The 22,111-nt window shown below is 46.9% G+C and overlaps 1 protein-coding gene across 1 annotated transcript in view; it reads left to right on the top strand.

Annotated features, from left to right (window-relative positions):
* The first annotated feature begins 2,320 nt into the window (after positions 1-2,320).
* The window catches only part of FHAD1 (forkhead associated phosphopeptide binding domain 1), a 29,948-nt gene continuing 10,157 nt past the window's right edge, over positions 2,321-22,111 (top strand). The window contains 15 exon segments of the mRNA XM_026074047.1: positions 2,321-2,416; positions 2,701-2,907; positions 6,515-6,797; positions 8,127-8,218; positions 8,663-8,893; positions 10,689-10,812; positions 11,681-11,865; positions 13,348-13,413; positions 13,918-14,022; positions 15,239-15,346; positions 18,005-18,088; positions 18,987-19,139; positions 19,673-19,868; positions 21,501-21,571; positions 21,887-22,024. Of these exon segments, the coding sequence (XP_025929832.1) occupies positions 2,321-2,416; positions 2,701-2,907; positions 6,515-6,797; positions 8,127-8,218; positions 8,663-8,893; positions 10,689-10,812; positions 11,681-11,865; positions 13,348-13,413; positions 13,918-14,022; positions 15,239-15,346; positions 18,005-18,088; positions 18,987-19,139; positions 19,673-19,868; positions 21,501-21,571; positions 21,887-22,024 (2,139 nt within the window).

Here is a 22,111-nt window from a genome sequence, read left to right as displayed (position 1 = left end):
CCTTTTCTAAATAAATATTTTGTACATTGTGTTTGTGTGTGTGTGCGTGCACTTGCGCATAGCTCGCTGTTCCCACGGGCTTCAAGCAGGAGCAGGACAAAATCAGTCGGTTGTTTGCTTTAGGGTGGGTGCTGCTCCATGAGCTTCTAGCTCCCGGGCTCCTAGCAGAGCTGTAAGGACTGCAAATTCACGAGCACCCATGGCCACGTTTTTCCCTTGAGTGGTGTGAATGTCAAGGTGTGGATATGGAGTCTCTCCTGAAGCCATAGCAGATGCCTGCTACACACAGCCGGTCTGCCCTCTGCCTCTGGCGTGTCAATACAGATGTGATTTTGTTGGTGTGGATGTGGCAGGTATGGGACTTTGAGCCTCCTGCCGTGCCGGCTCTTGCAGCACTGCAAGTTGTCGTCTTTGGTCGCCGAGTCCAAGCGCTGGTGGGAACAGCAGATCTGTTGCTGCGCGGCTTGGCAAGCGTCGGTCCATATGGTGCCATCTGCAGCTGAGGGCTTCTGCAGAGGCAGAGGTTGGCTCGGTGGTACGGTCAGTAAAAAGTACCCGGTATGTTCAAACAGCCAAACCAGAGGCAAAGAAGAGAGGCCAGACCAAATCTTTAGAGTAGTTTCTCTTGTTATTGATTATTTTATATTGCATCTCATTGTTTCCATTATTTTAATCACAGGAATTTCACTTTGCTGTGCCCCAAGAGACACCGTGATCTCAGATGGCTGAAATAACAGCATTTAATAGGGGACTTCCTTAATCAAATAAAGGAAAAAATAGTAAAGGTGGGCCGGAATGAGGTTTTTTTCTCCCCATTGTTTTTGTTGTTGCTTTTGTTTAGGGGCTTGAAAGGGAGTGCAGCTCCTTGGAAGTTTTCTCCTGGGTGCGTGTGCCTCTAAGAGCGAAACAAGTATCTTAATTCCTTAATTCCTGGCCAGCCCTTTCTTAGGGTATGACTCTGTTCAAAATACTTAATATTTTCTATGATAAGCATATGTGCGTGAAGATGAAGTTTTCTCCCAGTGGTTTTGTTCATTCACGCTGCTGGTTTAACTGGCCAACCTGGGGTCAGGGACACGCGGTCCCATGTCCGAGCGGTTGCAAGCTGAAATTTCCTGGAGTTTCTTCAGCCAGACCGTCCCCCTTAATGAAAGAGGCCGGGAAAAGCGCGATGCTTTCCAAGTACCTCGTCTATGAGAAGAGCTATAAAAGCGCTGTAAAACGCGGTGACCCCAATGAAATGTCCCGTGACCAATACAGTAATAACAATGCAAAAATGCCCGAATGACTAATGAATATCTCCTCCTACTTGAACTCCTGATATAGTATTTGGGAGATGGAGGAGGAAGAACCGTGACCATTGCTTTACTGGGATGCCCCCCCCCCCAAAATGTGAAATTTATGTTACTTTGTGATATATTGCAAACTGCAAGAGAATAGCTATTCCTGAAAGCAAGCATCACGAGGAAGAAAGGGGAGAGACCCTGGTCCACGCGACCTGCGCGCACGTAAAAGAAGATGCACTTAAGCCAGATTTCAGGCTGTTTTACGTAATGTTTATCCGTGCTTATATTGGAGACACCTGGACGTGTTTGCCTTGCTCCCCCCCTCCTACAAACTCGTTAAGGTTGGATACGCGTCTTTGCGTCTCTGGAAGGTAATTAACGTCCGAGGGCAAATCAGGGGATGTGGGGAGCTGCCACAGAGGGAGCGTGGTGGTTATTACTTAAAAAAAAAAAAAACACTGAAATTCCAGGTTTAGGCCCTAAACCCTCCGCCGCTAAAGCGCGCGACAGGGACGCCAGGCGAGGAAATGCAGGCGGCCGGGGGGGGGGGGGGGGGTCCAAACTTTCTGACCCCCCCGCCCCCCAAGAAAAGCTGCTTCTCGCCATCCGCGTTCCCAGCGGCTCAAAACAGGTTTCCGACGGAGGAATTCCTCAGAACAAAAGCTTTTCTCTCCGCGCGGCGACGCAGGGCTGCCCGCCTCGCGGGGGGCAACGCAGGGCCGCGGCCCCGCGGGGAAGGAGGCTCGGCCCGCGGGCGACGCGTCGCTGCTTTTCCGCCTTTCCGCCCCGAATAAGCGCGGGTGGACGGGGGGAGGCCGGAGTGGCAGCGGCGGCGGCGGAGGCGGAGGGGGGAGAGCAGCCGCCATGGCCGCCCTGGTTGCCGCGGCGACCGCCAGGCCTCGGGGACGGGCCGCCGCGCGAAATGGCGGCCGGGGCGGGGGGTTACCTAAGCTACCGCTGGCGCGCACCGGGCGAGCATCGCCAAGCCGTCAACATTTCCTAAATCCGAGCTTCCCAGGCGCACCGGCGAGATGATGAGAGCCTTCCTGAAAAGCTCAGAGGGGTGTTTTCCGCTGAAGTCACCAACAACCACTATAGGAAGGCACAGAGACGCCGACGTCGTTCTGGAGGTAACCGCTGCGCCCGCAAGCTGCGTCGCTCCCGGGCGGAGGTGCAAGTTAGGTGTAAAATCCACCCAAAATTAGCGGGAGAGGAGGGTCCTTGCTGCGTTAGCAGCCTGCTCGTTCATTACAGGCAGGGTGATTATATGGACGCAGGGAGGGTGGCGTGTTAGACGCCGGCGTGCAAAGCGTAGGGGCCTGAACGCTTTTATTTACGTGTCAGCCTAGCGAAGCCCGGCTCGCTTTCCGTCGCCTTTTCCCAGCTGGCCTCCCTCCACCCCCCCGCTCCCCAGTCCGCAGGTGTGGAGGATCGCCACGCGGTGCTCGAATCGGCAGGCCCGGGAGGCGGCTTCGTCCTGCAGGACCTCAGCGGCGGCAGCGGCACCTTCGTTAACGGCTGCCACGTCCAGAACGCGGCGGTGAGCGTGAGCGCCGGGGACGTGCTGCGCTTCGGGCCGCAGGGGCCGGCCTTCGAGCTCGTGGTGGACGGCGCTCCGCAGGTAAAGGGCGGACGGGAGGCCGCACGCATCCCGAGGGAGCGGCCCCTGCTCTCCCAAGGGCACCAAGCTTTCCTAGGTCCTTGGGAGAAGCAAGTGGGGAGGAAAGGGGGAAAAAAAGCAAAAAAAAAGCAAAAAAAAAAAAAGCTTGAGCTCCCTCTGCTGAAGAAACTCGGGCATTTCAAAAGGAAAACACCGAGTATGAGGAAAACATAGGATGTGGGAAGCTGTAAAAACATGCATGGTTCCACCATGCTTACAAGCACAGGGTAGCCAAGCTGGAAGATGCCCTTCACCTATATTTCCATTTCACCCAGCATGGTTGAGGTTGGAAGGGACATCTGGAGATGGTCTAGTCCAACGCCCCTGCTCAAGCAGGGTCACCTGGAGCACATTGCCCAGGATCGTGTCCAGACGGCGGCTTTTGGATATTTCTGAGGAAGGAGACTCCACGGCCCCTCTGGATAACCTGTTCCAGTGCTCGGTCACCCTCACAGTAACCCCCACAGTTGCCTTTCTTAAGAAGACTGATTAGTAAAAGCAACAAAGAGGTTTCGTTTAAGATCAAACAAAAAAGTAAAGCTATTATTGGTGCTTTACTTGGCAGCGGTACCATAGCTGGGGATACAGTGTTGTTCTACCCAGCAAGGCCAGAATACCACAGCCTGGCTTTTGAGTACAATATAAATCCAAAGCAATCGTAAACATGGAAAGAATTTGATAAAACATCACGGAAATCTCCCATCTATGGAAAAAGAACTGTCACGGGATGACAGTGGAGTTCACCAAGCTTTGGGGTTATTATACTGTAAAGGATGGATGAGATCCATTACTATTTTTATTACTATAGATCTTGAGGAACCTAGAAAAAGTCCTGGAAAGTTGTCAGCGTACAGTGCCTAGTAATTGGGAGTCCCAGAGCCCACTCTTTGCACAGTCTATGTACAAATAAAACTTCCCTTGGATAAAGCTTTGCATCCAGATACGGGTTTGGGATGTCTCAGGAAGTCGCCTGGCTTAGTGAGCTGACCTTGTGAATCCAAATTTGTCCAGAATGTTTAGGCTAAGAGAAAAAATATGCATTGCTGCATTTTATAAGGCAGTGTGGTTAGAGTGCCAGTGGTATTTAGATAAAGTTTTTTTCTCACTGGAACACTGAACGTTTTAATTTCAGAAAGTATATATGTACCATGCACACAAAAAAGAGGTTATGTACAGTGACACAGAAAAAGCACAGTTGGTTCCTCTTTATTGCTTTGGGCTTTATGATCCTCCTTTGATATACTGGCTTTGAAGCCTGACACTGCTGACTGCAGAGAGTAAATCACTTCTACATTTCAGTTCATGAAGTGTTTACGGTGTTTAATATAGGGAGCTCTCGCTCATTTTAGTAGTATTAAGGATGAATATGTTTTAAGGAAGAGTAACACCCAAGTAAGATAGCACAGTACTCCATTACGAAAAAATAAATCGGAAGCTCTCAAAGTATAACAACATTTAAAGCAGACTGGAAACCTCTCCCTTCTCCTGTCAAGCCCTGAGTATTACAGGCACCCACACAGGTTAATGAGTGAAGCCCTTGATAGAAGCAGCATCCTGACACATGAGCCTCAAGTTTGTCTCCTGGATCTAATAAAAAGCCCAGTGTTTTCAGAGAAAGCTTAAGGTTATGTCTCTAAATTTCAAATGTGGGTGTGCTGGTTATTCCTGATGATCTTTTCTTAGATCTGCTGTAAGGAGTCTCAGTTCTCGTTTAAATAGGCTCAGAATGAGTGTGTGGAGGAGGGTCCTCCCCTGGCAGGTATTTGCTGTAGGCTGGAGAAGGCTAACGGACGCGCTGCGCGTATGGGCTGACTTGCTCTGTAAGCCCCTTGCTCCTGAGAAAACGTAAAGGAGTTAACATTGCTGCAGTGTCGTAGAGCACAGATAAATGCCCAGGAACGGACTGCTTAATGCCATGGTGAAAAACAGCTGTGCAAGAACGGTCAGGGCAGCATTAGAAACAAAGGGTGCTTGTGTTCTTGTAGCAGCAGGTCAGTCCCAGCTAGTGGCTTTCTGTGGTTTTCTCCCTTTCTCAGGAAATCGGTAAGCTCCAGCCATGCAGAGCGTGCTTAAGAGGAATGGTATTAAAGCATGATAGTGGGCGGAGTAGCAAAAGTCCGGGGAGCAATAACTAACCTTTGCCTGGAATGGGAATAGGAACGGCTGCCAAGAAAGATCTACAGCTCTCGGGGGAAGCTGGGATGTATTAATGGGAACCCTAGAGTTTATGGACTGTGCAGCACACAGGCTCCGGCTTTCTTCCTCCCAAAATCTGGGACTTGCCCTGTGTCTGCAGATGCACTGTGCAGCCTGCTGGCTTGCTGACAGTGGAGTTATCCTTCTGCTGCAGGGCTGGTTGCCTCCAGAGATGGGGAAAGCGGTGGGACTTAAATCAGGCTGGGACAAGGCAAGGTGTCAGAGTAGCAGGGAACACGTGCTGAAGTCTCTTGAGCCATTTCAGTAAGATTGCAGGATAACGGTCAGGTTTTTTAATTCTGGAACATATAAGCTAATGCATGAGATGTTAATGTGGCTTGTCTCTGCAATATTTGAAAGCTAGGCTCATAAGCATAGCAGCATATAGTGTCCTAATTACGTGTCCGACAGGCACAGTGTAAGGTCTGATAAATGTGATCGCAGCCAGGTGCGCAAAGAGAAGCTTTGTTTCAGAATATTGAATGAAAGAAATGAAGATGAGCTGCCTTCTCCTGTCTAGGATACAGCATTGCTGCCCGTGAACCATGAGACGGCTGTATTCTGTGCAGCGGTATTTCGAGACATTTACAACCAGGAACTCTCGTTTCCATTTTCTCGTAGCATGGCTCTGCATGCTTTGTCTCAAAATAGAAGTCTACCAAGATGACAGACTGACAAAGAGAATTATGCAAGCCAATGCATTTTACACAGTTCCCAGAAGAGTCCCAAAGTGTGGTAATGCTGATACATATCAGCAGTGCTCCTGTGAAAGAAATGGGTGTCCTCATAATTAGCTAGAGGTCCAAAATAGTTGTGGTAGTCTGGTGAGTGAAGAAGAGAAGCTGACTGCACGTTTGCAAAACCTGGCAGAATCCTTAACAAGACTCAGTTTAAACTCAAGGTTCTGGTAGGTTCTGGTAAGCACTTAAGAATATATTGAACTTTAAGCAAGTCAGTGGACCAAGTGACTTCTGTTCTTAATGCTATTTGATTTGTCGGCAGAGACCTGGGGGGCTGATACTGACTGTGGCAATGCAGGACTGTTTGTATGTGATTCAGGAGAGGCATGAAATGCAAACTTACAGGTTTTGCCAGTGACACAAAGAATTAGGCTAGTCACGTCTGGACAAAGAGTGAGGAGAAAAAAAAGCAACAACTCCTCCAAATCCTCCTATTCCATCTAAGCATTTGTGCATCATAATTTAAATCCAATACTCAGACACTGGAAGTTGGAAAGAGCATCAGATTAATTCCATGTTATTATACTTCAGCTCAGACATGTGACTGGGGTTTGTACTGCATATTGCGCACTCAGCATGGGCTAGAAAACTTCTGAAACTCTTGCTAACGTGGTGTCCTTTTTCCACCGCAGCTGTCCTATCCACCAGTGAAGCGTCGCACAGCATGGCCTGGGCATCTCCAGTTGGTTACAGAGCCCAAACTTCATGCTCCTTCGACTCCTTCCCACCTCCCCTTGCTTCAGTCTCAGCACTGCCCCAGCACGCACAGCAGCTGGGCCCCCGGAGCAGCCGGACACGTGCCCCATCCGCCGCTCAGAAAGCGCCCTCTGAGTGCCTGGGCTCGGAGCGTGACCTCCTCTTTCTCTCCAGATACTTTCAGTAGGTCCCCTGCAGCGAGGCAAGGGACTTCCTGATGTTTGCAGGAATTCCTGATATCGCGCTGAAGGAATTGTTGGTCCTATGCAGATTGACCTTTTCCACTCATGCTTATCCAGCAGTCCGTAGCCTTGTGTCCTCTCAGACCACTTTTGCATGAGTTATGGTGGTCTGAACAGAGACACTTTTGATTTGCGCTGGCAAGTGACAAGCATTATAAGCAGTTGGGCGTTATTCCTTGTCAAGTAAAGCTGGATAAGTTAAGAAATGTGCTTTGACAAACAGTGAGGAATGTCATTGCCTTAGTTAGTCTGGGTGACATTTCCTCTTCCTTTTTCCTTGAGCGTGTCCTTGTGCAGTGATTACTGACTTTATCTTCACTGGTGACTCATGCACCTATTGCAGTCTCTTGTTTGAACTGCTGTTTTTCTTCTTTTGATGTGCAATTACTGGCTGCTTTCAGTAAAGGAACTTAAAAGTAGAGCTATATCTGATATCTTTTTTAGAAAGTGGAGTATGCGATAGTGGCAGAGCAAAGGAAAGGCTTTGGGGGTGCAAGTACAACTGAAAAAACAAAACAATTTATTAGCCAAGACTGGCTTGGATATACGAATTGACACATCTGCAAATTGTGGTACACTGTGCACTTGTAAAACTGTACAATGTACTTGTGGAATTGCACATTCGTAGAACAAGAATTCTGCTGTGAATGTAGCATGCTATAGCACGATACACGGTGTGGTTATTTTCCTGCCTTTTTTTTTTTTTTTTTTTTTTTGGCCAACAGTGATAAACAGCATGAAGTCACTAATAAACCACCAAAATGCAGTGTTCCAGACCCAAAGGCATTGCAATGCAGTCACAGCAGCGTAGCATAACGAGCAGTACATGTGCATGTGCATAACTTGAAATTCCACCAAAGGTGATGGCAGTGAAGCACATGTGTCGAGTTAGCACATACTCTTATGATTTTGTGGACTAGAGCCAGAAGAATCTGCATGTGCTAATCCTAGTTAATGTAACTCTTCACATGCTATAAATTTTAAAATTATAGCTTTTTTATGCAGGGTAGGCCAATGTTGCCAGTTCAGAGGAGCCTTAATTTGTTGTGTCTCTGTCTGCCTCTGAGGCTTCTTTGTTTCCCAGAGGTGTATTATTCCTCTGCGTTGTATAGATCCTTTGCACTAGTGACTGTCTTTTTAGTACAAAATACTTGGTTATTCTGTTTGTGGGCTGAGCTCATAGACGGTAAAATAGCAGTTGCCTTGTTTTTAGACAAATGGGAGAGAGGCATCAAAGAAGAATTAATCCTAATCAGAACTAGTTCTCATACTGAGTTTTGGTACAATTTTGTTTGTTTTCCTTTAGTCTTGACAAACATATCAGGAAATGGTCAGAGCGGTGCGGCAGGAGTTCCTTCCCTGGGGATTCATAACGTGGATTTCCTTCTTCAGGAAAAGGTGACGTTGAGGCATGTGTGAGGGATGCGGTAACAGAAACTGTCCTGTTCTCGGGGGAGTGTGTGGTGAATGATTGCTCTGGCTGGTAGGTAAAGGAAGCAGAAATACCAGGCAAAATGTGAGTGTGTCTGACCAAGAGTCACATCAGTGTGCAGTGACTCACTTCGAATGGGACTACTCCCACGCATGAGAACTACCTGCTAGACCGAGGAATCGGATGACTTAGCACTAGTGAAATCCAGGGTGAGAAGGTAAAAGGTATTGGTCGTATCTGAAAAGTATGAATGTCACGGTGTGACTGCAGTATGCTATTAATAATAGAAGAATGTCTTTGTCTAAAATTGTCCATGCGTTTTATGAAAATAAGTAGTTTTAGTTATTATTGGAGACTCTGGTGTCTCTGTAGCTGGAGTCTGCGAGACCTCACATGAAATCTGCATGCAGGATGAGAAGCTTCTGAGACTGGAAAAGGAAATCAGTCGCCTCTCCGGTTTTGAAACCGAAATGAAGCATAAAGATACAGTGATAGCAAATCTTCAGGAAGAAATTGCAACGATGGCAAAGACCATGGCTCAGGCTGCTGCTAGAAGCAATGTAGAGCTGACTCAGAAGCTGCTAACCTTTGACCAAGAAATGGGAGCAAAAACAGAAGAGATTAAAGCCTTAAAAGAACAGGTACTGAATGCTTAAATAGGCACTACCCATTGCAAATATCTCTCTGCTGTACACTAATTTTTAGTTTAACACCCTGGGTTTGGGAGTGTAGTTTAACACCCTGTTTTTTCAGTTCTGTAAGCTATGTAAGGAGATGTAAATCACACATTTGGTAGCTCTCTGTGTGAGTTTCCCTTACAAAAGCTGGTAATTAAATTTCCCATTTATGTGGTACAATCTGTAATACTGCAGTAGGAAGGGAAACATATGTTTAAGCCAACTTGTGGTGGCAAAAAGGCACGCATGATCATGCTGGATCAGGCTGCGTGACCCCTTCTTTCCCCTTCACCACTCTTCCCCCAGGAACTGCCTCAACAGTTGCGTTTGAAGGGGGAGTTACAGTCCCAAGGGCAATTCAGCTCTTTGGCATTCAGGTGAAAATAGGTGGCTGTGTAGAGGAGAGAGACCTTATAATTGTCTTGTCAAGGGATATGTTACAGCATGCACCCATATTTTATGGGACAGCACGAAATGTGTCTGAGAGACAGTCTGACAGACTGAGTCCTAAATATCTCAAGTGTGGGAAAAGAGTCAATCAAAGCTGTCAGTCCAATACGAGACGCACACGCGTCGGCAGCCAGGCTTCCTTAGATCTGGTGCTCGTGTTGAAATGGGGTGGCGAAGCCAAACCCGCCTGATATGGTGATGAGGAGACCAGTTTTGGCACGTATTTTATACAGACTAGATCTGAAGGAGGCTGTGAAATGCTTTGTGCTCGTTCTGACTGCGTGTCAGAAAGAGGAACTTTTGATAGGCAAGTTCCGTGTGGCAAAAAAGAGATCCAGTTCTGGGGGATTGCCAGCATCTCTCCTCTTACACTGCTGAGATGATAGGCTCTCTGCATCATCCAGACAACTTTCCTGTCTCTGACAAAAGGCTCCTCCACCAGGGCATTCCCTCTTTTAGGCTCTTCGATAATTGGTTTGCAAGAGGTTCCTGAAACCAGTGATTTTAGCAGTGGGAAGTTTATTTTCACTTTCTGCTGGTTGTCTTTGTGGCAATGATATGCAGAAGTAGATTGTACAGATTCTTCCTGGCTCCTGAGTAGGGAACATAAGAATCATGTTTGCAGTGGAAATGCGAACATGAGTTATTAGCACCTGCAGATCTGCTTTTCTGTATAATAAATATGGATGCACTTTGAGGGCTACAAATCTGCAGGCGTTTCTGACTGTTACTGTTCTAGCATTTTCAGCCAGCCGGAGCTATATATTCTCAGGATTGCAGACAGCATGATACATTGCTTCGCCGTGCCTTTTATATTAGGCTTTCTGTGTGAACAGCCAAAAGGACTTTAAGAAGATCCTATTGGAAACAATTATTTCTGAGAATTAGCCAAAGACGCTAGAGAGTAACCCAGTCAGACTGTGACCTTGAAGGTCACTAGATTTACCTCTCTGAACAGGGCTGTAATAGGCAGGTAGCTTTTGTGTTACCCGTAGAAGTACCGCCAGCACTGCCTATGTAGAATCAGTGAGAAACACATGGGAACTTTGCTCTCTGAGTGTTTAAATTGAGAAAGTTTCAGAAGCAGGAAGAACGTTTGATCCCTGTAGGAGATAGAGGAGTTTCTCCTAAAATACTGTCAGCTTTTGATCCTGTAAGAACTGGGACTTTCTGTGAGGGTATGAAAAGTTAATGTAAATGAGAAAACAGTTCACTCTTTTTGAAGCTTAGAGAACATTTACTTTGCGCTTAGATCAGAAATTTATTGGAGCTGCATCCAATGGAGCGTACGTTCTTCCATGTTTTGTAGATCAGCAACCTCCAGAAAGACTCAAGCCAAGTTTTTAGCCATTCCCTCTCTGAAAGAGACCTAGAAATTGTAAGCCTGAAAAAAGAAAGTGAGAAGTTAAAGAGGGATCAAGCTCTGACTGCAGGTATTTTTCCATTGGCATTTTGGGGAACTCGGTTTAGAGCACCAAATAGTTTAGGAGTGGCACTTCAAAATGACTAGGTATTTGTAAAGTGTCCTGGCAAGTAATGACTTGTGGAGGCTCATAAATATTCTACCTCGTTTTCTATTTCTTGCGGATCTTTGGGACTTGCAGGTAGTCTCTGAAATGATGACTGCAATGGGAGTGAGGGAAAACATGAAGACATAAGGCAGGGAGAGATGGGACAGAGAATTTTGTTCAGAAGCAAACCGACAAACCCTGCTTGTAGGTTAGGCTCGGCGCTACCTGAAAGCGGCGTTGTTCGGTTGCCTGCAGTGGCGCCAGGGGATCCTCGCACGCTGATCGTCAGGCTCTGAGCTCCTGCTGCTCTGCACATGGCTGCAAAGGCTGCCTAAAACTGCAAGCCTTTTCCGATTGCCTTTATCTCAGTATTTATCAGCCCCGAGGAATACAATGTTTACACAAAATGTTAAGTGTTTTTCTTCCCAAAGAGGCATTCATAATGCATTCAGATGAACAAAAATGTTCTGCTTCATTTCTGTTGTCTAAAAGGATGCAATAACAACAGTGGTTGGCAGGGAGGAGGTATCAGAGCTTTAGACCTAACGTACTAACCTAAGAGAAACTGAGCTGTAAGAGAAATGCTCTTCCTCCAGGGAGCATATGCTCCAAAGCCCAGAGGAACTTGTTAATAGTGTTGTCACAGAATGATGTCCAGTGTGGCTTGCCAAAAGCCGAATCTGCTTTCCAAGTCAGATTGCTGCAAAACACGGAGAATCRCTGGTCAGTGGCCAGAGGGGTTTCGTAGGGAAATGCTTTTGTATCCCTTCACCCAAATTGTTTTTCACAGGACTAGTGACAAGCCTGCAAAGAGAAATTGCTGTGAAGGAGCAGAAAATTCAGCAACTCAATCAGGAGGCTGAAAAAATTAAGAAGGAAAACAGAGAAAAGGACAATCAGCTAGCAGTTGTTTCTGCCAAGGTTAACATCCGGAATGATGGGCTCTGTAATTTACTGTCTCACGTATGGATGAGTGTGGAAAATAAGATCGAATGGATCATGCTTCTCTATGCGAAGGACTGCAGCAACCGTTTTAACAGCTATTTGACAGGGACAGTTGTACCTTCTGGGTCCTGGCTGCATGCAAATTGRAGCTGCAAGAAGCATGAGCAGTATCACTGGGATAGTGATTGTGTGTAGATGGTGCAAAATGCCCACAGAGAGGTGTCCGCTTTCCCACGTGAATCCCTCTCCTTGTTCCGAGTGCAGGTACTTTGTGACCTGAATTTCTGGGAACACTGTAGCTGTTTGTATGTTCAAAGCACCTGTGCCAAGATCCTTCCAAGGGGCCATTATCAGCCATGGAAACCTGGTCTTTTTGATGCTCCCGACAGCCAAGCCTGTCTTTTCTCTTAAAGAAAACTGCCTCGCTAGCAGGTTGTTTCTCTGTGTATTTGCAGCCCCCTGCTCAACTGACAAATCTTACAAAGCTGCGTAATCTGCATAATAAGTGCAAAACGGGCGCTCCATTTTGGCTGGATGACTAGGCACTGTTCCAGGATATTTCAATTATTCACAACGATTCCTGAGTAATGGAAGGCACTAAAGGAGATCTCCCGGGCCCCTGGGATCCAGGAGGGGATCCAGGAGGGGCCACCTGCCAGCCTTTTTCTGGCTGATCATCCTCACTGAGCAGCTCCCTGGACGGCTGCAGGAAAATCTGTCCTACTTGGGGAAGTGGGGAAGTCAGGGAGAGCCGAGGGGCCTTACAAGTTTATAGGAAGTGCCCAGCTTCTCTTAGGATCAACCCTTTGTAACCTGCGTAAAAGCTATAGGTTAGAGCGCTAGATTCCCTGCGTGCGGGAGGGGGAAGAGGTATCCTGGGAAAGCGGGCTGCTTTGTGCCTGGCGGCGCTTCGCTGCGCACGTCACTCGCGTAGAGGCTGTGAGCATGTCCCAGGGTATCCCTCAGAGGTTTCCGTGGGAGGCCAAGCGGTAACTGCTCCGTGGTTGCAGGAAAGGCTTGGAGCGAGGAAGGAGCTGGTCTGTGTGCAGGCTTTCTGGAAGGTACCTGCGCCCTCATGGCAATCGGAATAGGACACACGCTCTGCAACCCTGCTACCCAAAAATGCAGACCTGAAAAGCACGACGTTAGCTTGAAAATATCTGTTAATGTCATGTTCAGAATCCCATGGATATTTTGACAAAAACGGTCATCTCCTTTTGCCCTTTTCCCCCCTTCCTATTGTACTTGTGCTCAGGCCTGAGGAATTTATCTGTGTAGCGTATTCACTGCGGGTGATTTTTCTTCTCTCAGCCAGGCTATGATTTCATAGGGCCTTTTGAGGCGCTGATGCTTTTGTACTTTTGATTGCCTGTTACGGGCACTGTGCCACACGTTAGGTGTCTGTGTGCTTAGTTGTGCTATAGTACTGAGGTATGTGTTGACATTTACTGTAGAAATGACAGTATCTGGCTGGCTTGATGATTTTTTTTCCTTGGTTGCTGTTCGTTCTAGTGCTCTAGAATTAAAGAGGAAATGAAGCATGAACTCGGAGAGAGAGAAGCAATCGCTTACCGGAATGTGAGTTTCTAGTTGTTTGGGCTGATTTAGCACACAAGAAAGCAGCAACTGCAAGAATGCATCATCGAGAGAATAATTAACGAGACATTTTAAGAAAGTTGTTTGGAATCAGGCTCCTATAATAGAAGGGATCTACCTTGCATAACAAACCGGAGAAATGTAAACTCCTGGAAATGTTGTAACTTCGCRTTACAATGCAGCAGAATTCTGTTTGAAGTGAGATTGAAATTCCACTTGAAAGTCATTATAACAGCAGTAAATATAGACTAGAACAAAACATCAGGGTAAATTAAACAGGAAGCTGGCCTACTTAGTACTGTAATGCAGCTTCCTATCTGTTTCATAAGCATCATACCAGTCATTTCCATTCAGCTTCCAAATGTGGTGTCTTTAGTGATAGATGGGGAAAATGTATTGTTTATTGGGTAAAATCTTCAAGATAAGCAATAGTGGAAATACTGAGCTCCTTTAATGAAACCTTCTGCTTTGCTGGGACTCTTGCAGCGCATTGGAGAGCTTGAACTTCATCTGAAGGGATTGCAAGGAGAAATACAGAAGCATTGCACTGAACAAGAAACCATCAGAAACAAGCTCTCCAAAAAAGCAAAGGTAAATGTCCATGCTGYACCTAGCTGCTCTCTGCTCTGGAAAGGACAGGTATAGCTTGGGAGGTGAAGTGTGTAGCTACAAACTTCTGAACGGGAGCAAARGAATGGGTTATTTGGTGTCACTGTAGTGAAGGGAACCATCAGACATCCTCTAGGCTGAGTTTGGCCTGTCTAATCCTGCATTCATTTCTGTCCAGGCAGTTTTTTTCCCTCACAGTTTTTGGGAAAGCCCTGATGGTTAGGATTYTTCCCAGCCATTTTACAAGGCTGGAGTTCCTCCAAGGACACTCTTTGTTGCTCCCCCAGCCTGGGCTACGCCATCGCTCCTGCTTTTGGCCTCCTTCATACTTTTCTGCTTTTTGTCCCTGCATCTAACTTTGGCCCCGGCAAGTCCATTTTACGGTGTGCTGAATTTGGTTACCAGACAAGGTTTTCTCTTCTGTAGTAGCACTAGAGGACTTGTAATAGAAGATGTTCCTCTGAATAGGAAGTAATTTTTGCATTTAGCGCTGGTGTCCCCCTTCAGCGCCAGTTCCCTGCAGTTCACAGTACGCTAACGATGGCTCTGCAGCAGCCTATGGCCGCAGCTGGATTTAAGCAGGTGCCTGCAGCAGCAGTGAGGCTGCCTGTACGTGCCGGCGCAAGAGACTCGCAGCACCTGGAGCAACGGAGACGCGCCGTTCAGGGGCTGCCCCGTGATGACGTGAATTAGCTGGTGCGGCTAAGCTGGCTGTTTAGCAGATCTGATTATATTCAGCAGAGGGCAGCCCTGCCCTGGCGCGCGCAGCCCTGGGCGGTGAGGATTCGGCTCTGCAGGTCACGAATTGCAGACACCRAGGCATGGTACAACCTGCGAGATCTGCAGGGTAGAAACCCCCTGGGAATCCAGACCCTAAGGCAGACGGTAGCGCTGTGCTTAAGTCTGCTACATACCCAGAGGGAAAAAGATAACTCCTGTAGCAGAGACTTAAATATGCGAACAGTGTGTTTGAAGGTRTAGGATGGATGATGTCCCGAGGGCCTAAGTCAGGCCAAAAACTGGCACTAGGTGTCCAAGGCTTCAGCCGCACCCCCTGCAAAAGGACTAATGTGTGTCTTCTGGTAGTTCAAAACTATATGTTGAGTTGTCTGATGCGAACAGTGGATATGGGGGTAGAACTGCTCGTGGCTTTATTTTGTGGTATTGCTTTGATATTCAAATGCTCTCATTGTTTCAGGCTGAAGAGGAGCTGAAAAAAGCATGTGAAAGRAAATCTCAGCAATTACAGGAGATGGGGCGCAGGGAACGCCTGCTGAAATCCAATTTGGATCGGGCCAAAGATCAGGTAGGAAGGAGAAAGAAATGCGATTATCCTACAGCGCTGGGCTGTAGATAACAAGAGTCCGATTTCTCTTGGGGGAAAAAACATACCTGTGAAAGGCATTCAGAGCTTGAGTTCCTGAAAGGAAATACTGACTCCTGAGCACAAAGCTCTGTGACACTGGTCTTAGTTTGTGTCACGTGCTGTATTATTGGCTTATACAACAGGATTTGTTTAGTCATCATACAAGATGCGGAGAGTTTAATATGATACAGAAATGCAGTATTATCTCTGTAATCTTAGTCATGCTGTCTGGAACCCATGCGAACCCTCCACTGTGTCCATGTAATGCTATTCAGCGCAGAGGCAGCCCTTTGCAAAATAACCTGGCGTATTTAAAGACAAGCCCTGTCGCAGCAACACGACCTTGGAGCGTTTGCGTTGCTGAGTGAAAGCCTTTTCTTACAGAACAGTGCTGCCCCACCGCTTTTAAATGTGCTTGTTGCTAGTTTACTGCAACAAAGTTTCGGCACTCAGCGTGGGAGGAAATTATGATTTCTTTGTGTCTGACRGTCATGTCAGATCACCATGACAAAGCTATGCTCCACACGAGAAGGTTGCGCCCCCGTGTTAACCTGTAACACAGTTTTGCTGGCATGGTTTGGTAGTAAAAATTCAGTTAATGAGAGGCAGAAAATGCTTTGAATGGTTTGATTAAATGTTTGGTAATTAACCACAGCTTTTGTGAGTCGCGGAGCTGAAGGGCAACCTCAAGCGTTCAACAATAGATGAAGAGTTAACAGTGTTGAACAGAAACTCCCACACTTTTTACCGATGATAACCTCCTGCCTTGCGGGCCTGCATGTTATCATGCAGGTTAGTACAGAGACAGCTGTTTGTCAGAGGCCAAGGAGGAGCTAGCACCGTCTATTAAACTAACCTGTACTGAGCTAACCTCAGTGGAAATGCTTAGTGTCTTTTACTGTAAAGACACTGTGGGTGGCATCCTCAAATGTCCCCAGTCTGCCTCTGATTGTTTCAGAGGAGGAAGTAGGAGTCAACCACTGAAAATTCCCATCTGAGTGTGGAATTCAGCAACTGCACAACAATCTCTCTGTCCTTTGCGGTCTGAATTACCACCCAGGCAAGAGGAAGGCCTTGAACAGGGAGCTCGTGCCCACACATACTGTGGTCTGACACATTTGCTCCTCATAACTGGGCATTGAAAGCCCAGGGTGCCRTGGTTCTTCTTGTCCAGAAGGTCTCGCTGCCCCTAGTTTGGCCAATTTCCACTTGTTCTGCAGTGACTCCCTCCAGCCTGGGCCCTGGCTGAACCGCACAGTAAACAAATGTCAGGCTCTTTTGGGTGTGCAGCCCAGGTCCAGCTCTTTAGCCTTGTCTCACCCTTCCACTGAAGTGCTGCCTGTCGAGGTGAGCTATTTCCCCATCCTAGATGTAAGGCCGTCCTTTCACACTGACGGTGCCTGTCGCTCTTTCTGCCACCTCCAGCTCCCTGCCTCGCTCTCCTCCTCCCTCAGACGGGGCTGGAGTCCCGGGGCAGGATTCCCCATCATTTCCCACCACAGCAACCCTCCCTCATCTGCCCAGCTAACGGCGAGGGGTCGGTGGCAGGCGGCTCGCTGTGTGCTGGGCTAGCACCTTCCACTGTGGCTTCTGCAGAGAGCGGGCACTTGCTAAAGCAGAGAGAGGCGAAAGCAATAGTGGTGAACAGAAAGCTGCACGCTAACATATGCTTCAATCTATTGTGAAGGATAAGCAGATGCATTAGCAGTATCCCATTAGGGGTCTCAGAGGCAAGGAAATTGAACCAGTGTAATCCTGGTGTCAGGCGGAAACATGAATCTCCCTCGAGTCACCTGAATCACTTGACCTTTCTCCATCTCTGGTACTGTTGGACCAACAGCAGTTATGGTGATATGATATACCAGACTGCAGTTGACTGTAATAAGGGCAGAATTAGATATCAGCTTTCCACAGGCTCCTCTGTGGGGTTCCTTTTGCTTGTCTATGGCCTTTTCACATAATCATTACATTTTTTGGTCTCTATTTTGGTAGTTCTGTTCAAGTGGGAAATTCTTGCAGGGAATTGCTTGCGGGTATTTTATACCTAGCAGTGTGGCCTAGGTTTGTTGTCTGTACCTGCCCTATGTCAGTGTATTCTTTCCCCAGCATTAGAATGACAGCAGAAGACGTTCGGGAATCACATTTACCTTGATGGCTGATTTGAGAGCCTGCCCTGTGAGCCTTGGTGGTGATTACACCTTGCATYTCGCAGCCAACCTAACTAGTTTTATTAATGGCAGTGCCTTGCTGTCAGTGGGATGTAAGCCATCATATTAAAAGGAGGGGTTTTTGTGAACTGTTGTGGCAGAAAATTGAGTGTGAACTCAAGCAATGTCCTGAGGCAATGGCAAGAGTATACACTCCGCCTCAATGTCAGAGATGACAGGCATAAAAGTCTCCCAATTTAATTCATAATTACTTCTGTCTTCCTCTCAGATCCTGCCAACCACCATAAGATTATCACATGGTAATGAAACAACACAACAGTAACACAGAGGTGCCCTTCTAATTGATTTTTGTAGGGTTGTGTAGACTTAACAAGCAGAGTTTTTATTGATTCTCAGTGATTTTATTTCCGTATGTTAACCTCTGCTGTAGCTGGAGTCTTTCAAACACCAAGTGGTTCAAGTCTGTTTTCCACAAGCAACAGGAGCTGCRGAGAAGTCCATAACAGATCAGCAGGTGAGTGCAGATGCCGTCACCCAGAGCAGCTCAGTGCTGCCAAAGCCCAGCTCGGCYGGAGTCAGCTGCTGCAGAGCTGCCGCAGGGCCTGCGCTGTGCGTGGTAGTACCTCTCTCATCCAGACTCTTTCATATCCCGAGACATCCTGCAGGTATCCCAGGAACCCAACAGGTCACCATAATGTGAAGGAAATGTGATCTGTTTTCTCCTCCAAAGTTTGGATGGAGTCCCTGGGTTGTAACAGGGAAACACCCTGCAGTCCGACCTGGCTAACGTTTTCCAGCGGTTTTCAATCTCTGCCCCAGATTTCTGTGGCTCAGCGGTTTGCCCAAGACCTTGAGGAAAGGCCCATTTCCTCAAGCCTGTTCTCCATGCGTGATTATAGACGCAGCCTGCGTTGCGGCCTTACAGAGTAGAGCRAGACAACTGTACAAGGTGAACTGGACCTTGATCCTGCCAGGGGGTTGTGCTTAGACAGTGCTAAAGCAAAGCGTGGACATGTGCTTCAGTGTATGCGTGTGACTACAACCACTCCAGGGAATAGCTGAGAGGGCAGTAATGGAAAATTTTTCTTTGGGTCTTTGGCAGTTACAGTATATGTACATGAAAACGGACCTGAGGAGAAAATGAGAAATGTAATGAGAAGCATGTAACAAAGAACCACCTCAAGGTGGTAGGGCGCATGSGATAACCGTAATGTCTAACCCAGAAAAACAATATCCTAAGTCATTAGAAAAGCATAAAACTACTATACGTGCTACACACTGGTTTTAGTTGAGTGTGTGTTTCTCAGAAAAACAAATCTAGAAGTATGCAGCCTTTTCTTGGGTAGCAAATGGATTTTCCCTCTGCTGAAAATGTGGGTTTGTTTTCCTCTTCCTCCCCATACTTTTGCCAGTTAATTGAGAAGATCAGGCAGATCTCTGAAGAAAACCAGAGGAGTCTTGAAAAAGAGAAGTTTTTCCAGGAGGAAATAAGTTCTAGGCTCTCTAAGGAAAAGGAATTGTCCGAAAATGTCGAGGTGTTCAAGAAATCATTATGTGAGCTCCAGGTCAGTTGTTTATATACTGTTTATAACCTGTCAGTGAGGAGATAACAGTGGCAYAGTGCATTTTACTGTCCTAAGGATAGATCAGAGAAAAGATATGCTTGTGTGCCAGCACTAGCAAATGTTCTGCTCTCCAGATAAATGAGAGTAAGTTTAGTCCCCAAAAAGTGAAGGTTTAAAGAAAGTGTCCTCCCCTCGGCCTGCTTGGTAGCTAGTCTGGTGCTGACCCATCCCCAGCAGGGCCTGCCAGGTGCCTTTTCCTCCAGCAGGTATCAACCTCTCARCACAAGTGTCTTCCCAAAGCTTTCACATGGTTTTACCCAGGGCTAGACTTCAGCTGTGACTAAACATTGTAGTATATAAACCACCTTCTGACGGACGAGCATGGCTGCGTTATATTYTAAGAAAGCACTGCTCTGAGGTGTGCCGTGAATAGATAAATCTAGGTGCTTTTATGGAGGTTTAGTGTTATTTGTCAAGTCACAAAAGCCCCCGATTGCGGAGGGTGGTTTGTTCATCAGTTGGATTTTTTTCAGGCTTTCCTGAGGACCTCTTGCTGCAGCACTAGCCTGAGACGGGAGCTCTGTAACTTTGAGGCTSTCTGCGTGGACCCTTTTGTCTTGGAAATCCACACAGCTGTGGTTGAAACCGTGCACCTGCTCCTGGCCTGGATGGAGGGAGTGGAGCAGCTCCTGGAGAGCGCGGGGCTGGACCTGCCTTCCTCCGACAAAGGTTCTCATCCCACCGGGTGTTTGCTCATCTTTAGCTGACCTGCTACAAATGGGTTTTCCCGGGTAGCAAGCGGGAGAGGTGAAAGTGCAGTGGGAGCTATCACTTGGGCGTTTCGGGCCCCCACATTTGCTACCATCTAAGGCAGTTTTGGCAACTGAGAAGAGAGAGTGAGAGGAGGACGTGGTGTAACAGCAGGAAACAAGACTCTTACGCACCTCAACCCCATCCTTCCTCAGACAAAGTGCAGCAGATAAGGCAACGGAGTTGCCTAAATAGACTAGTGAGCGCTCGTTTTCGTGTTTGTGCCTGGGCATGTTAGTGAGGTTACGCACTCTAAGGAGGTGTAAGTGGGTTCCTGGTTTTCAGGCTGGATCCGTCTCTGCATCTTAGGTTTAGCAAGTTGTGAGAACAGTCAGGTAGCTAATATCTTTGGTGGTTTTTTTCAGCCTGTATCGCTGATAGAGCATGACCTGGAGGCAGGTCTTTCCTTCCATGTCGTTCTGCTCTGGCACTGGCCACTCTTCCTCACTGCCTCTCTGCCACCGGTCACCCAGTGTAGCCAGTACCACCCAGCATATGTTTTGGTATTTGTCTTTCAAATACCTTGTGTATATTATGGACTTTATCTATTCACACCCTGGTTATTCATTCAAAGTGGCTTTTTCCCTGTTAGAATACTGGAAACGGCTCTTGGCAGTGATTGTAGCTTTGCTGATTGTTGCAGTCTGAGATCTTAACTTCTTGTCTCAAGGTAATGAAGCGCTTTGTCTTTCCTTTCCTTTGCAATCTCTGTTGTGGAGCAGAGCAATTGCTCTGTTGAATTTGCAGAAAATGAGTTAATGTGAAGAGTGTGTGGAAAATGAAATAGCTTTGAAAGTGTAGGTCTGTGTCAAAGCATCATATGATGCGCTACATGTATTATGGAGCGTAACTGCAGATGAATAATTGCACTGACAATAGGGTGGGAGGAGGAAGCATATCTCACATGTCAAAAGGGTACCGCGGTTTAAAAGTGTAGTGTTGCGCAGTAGAGGGGAGGAGCAGAGTGGCTGGACGGCTTGCAGTCAGTGGGGAAGTGGCAGGGAGGCCGTTTTAATACTGTTGTGGTTAGCAGCATGGTCATGATAGCACCAGAAACATCTCGAGAATAACATTTATGTACCGGAAATGATCCTTCCTCCACTCTTGAAGAAGTGTCAGGGTTAGAGGAAAAGGGGAGCCATAGCAATACTGGTAACAGTGTTTGACAATACCATCGTACTAAAATAAAGTCTCCTGGTGAGAACAGTAGTCTGGGTTGTGTCTGAAGTCAGTCTCACCTCAAGAGAAGTCTTAGCAACATTGACAATTCTGTCCACAGTTAGTTTGAATATTCTGCGTAATCTCCCGCAGGTGAAAACGTACTGCGTGGCTTGGGTTCTCCTAACTGTTGTGGAGGCCCTCGGCTGGCCCTTAGGACCCTTTCCAAGCTGTGGCTGACACAATTCTTTAAAGAAAGACGCAAGCAGTATGCCGAGGCCTTTTCCTGTACCGCAACTTCCAGAAGTAACTGGCCAGAAATTAGGATACCTCAGGCAGGTAAAAATGGCTTGTGTAAGAACCTCCTATGGTAATACTCCTTCTCTTTTGCAGGATTGTCGGCTTGTATCAGGAGATTGTTGGAAAATAATCATGAAGCCACACAAAGGATTCAAACATTAGAGGTAAAAAAGATATATATGTATGGGATCTTTGTACTGCTAAAAATGGTGGCAGCCTTAAGAGAGCCAGTGAAGAAACCAAATCATAAATGTAGAGTAGCAGAGAGCTGCAGGTCTCTAGTAAGCGCAATAGAAAGGAAAGCACAGTGCCCACTGTCAACGTGATATGGGAATTTCTGTTGTCCGTGTTGCTACTTCTGCAAGATTGAATTATACATCTCTCATCTGAATTGTTTGTTAGTGAATGCACAGATCTTTTTCTTGTTCTGCTGCTAACATGCTTCCTTTAATACCGTCTTATCTAATATTTCCCTCTAGACCCAATTAGACAAAGTCCAGGAGTCCCAGGATGCTTTGCTGCAAGAGCATCTGAATGAGCTAAAAGCAAAACATGAGCAAGACCTACAGATAAAAATCAATCAAATTATATTGGAAAAGGAGGAGGAAAGCAAAGAGGTATGGCAGTGTGGTTGTCTTTTAGAAATGTGTCTTTTATGCAGGAAAAATGAGGATTGTCTTGCCTATCGAAAGGAAGGAGTCTCT

Source organism: Apteryx rowi, unplaced genomic scaffold (genome assembly GCF_003343035.1).
Source record: "Apteryx rowi isolate R43461 unplaced genomic scaffold, aptRow1 scaffold_38, whole genome shotgun sequence".
Taxonomy (NCBI): domain Eukaryota; kingdom Metazoa; phylum Chordata; class Aves; order Apterygiformes; family Apterygidae; genus Apteryx; species Apteryx rowi.
Note: the sequence above shows the minus strand (reverse complement) of the source record. Positions and strands in the feature narration are given on the sequence as shown.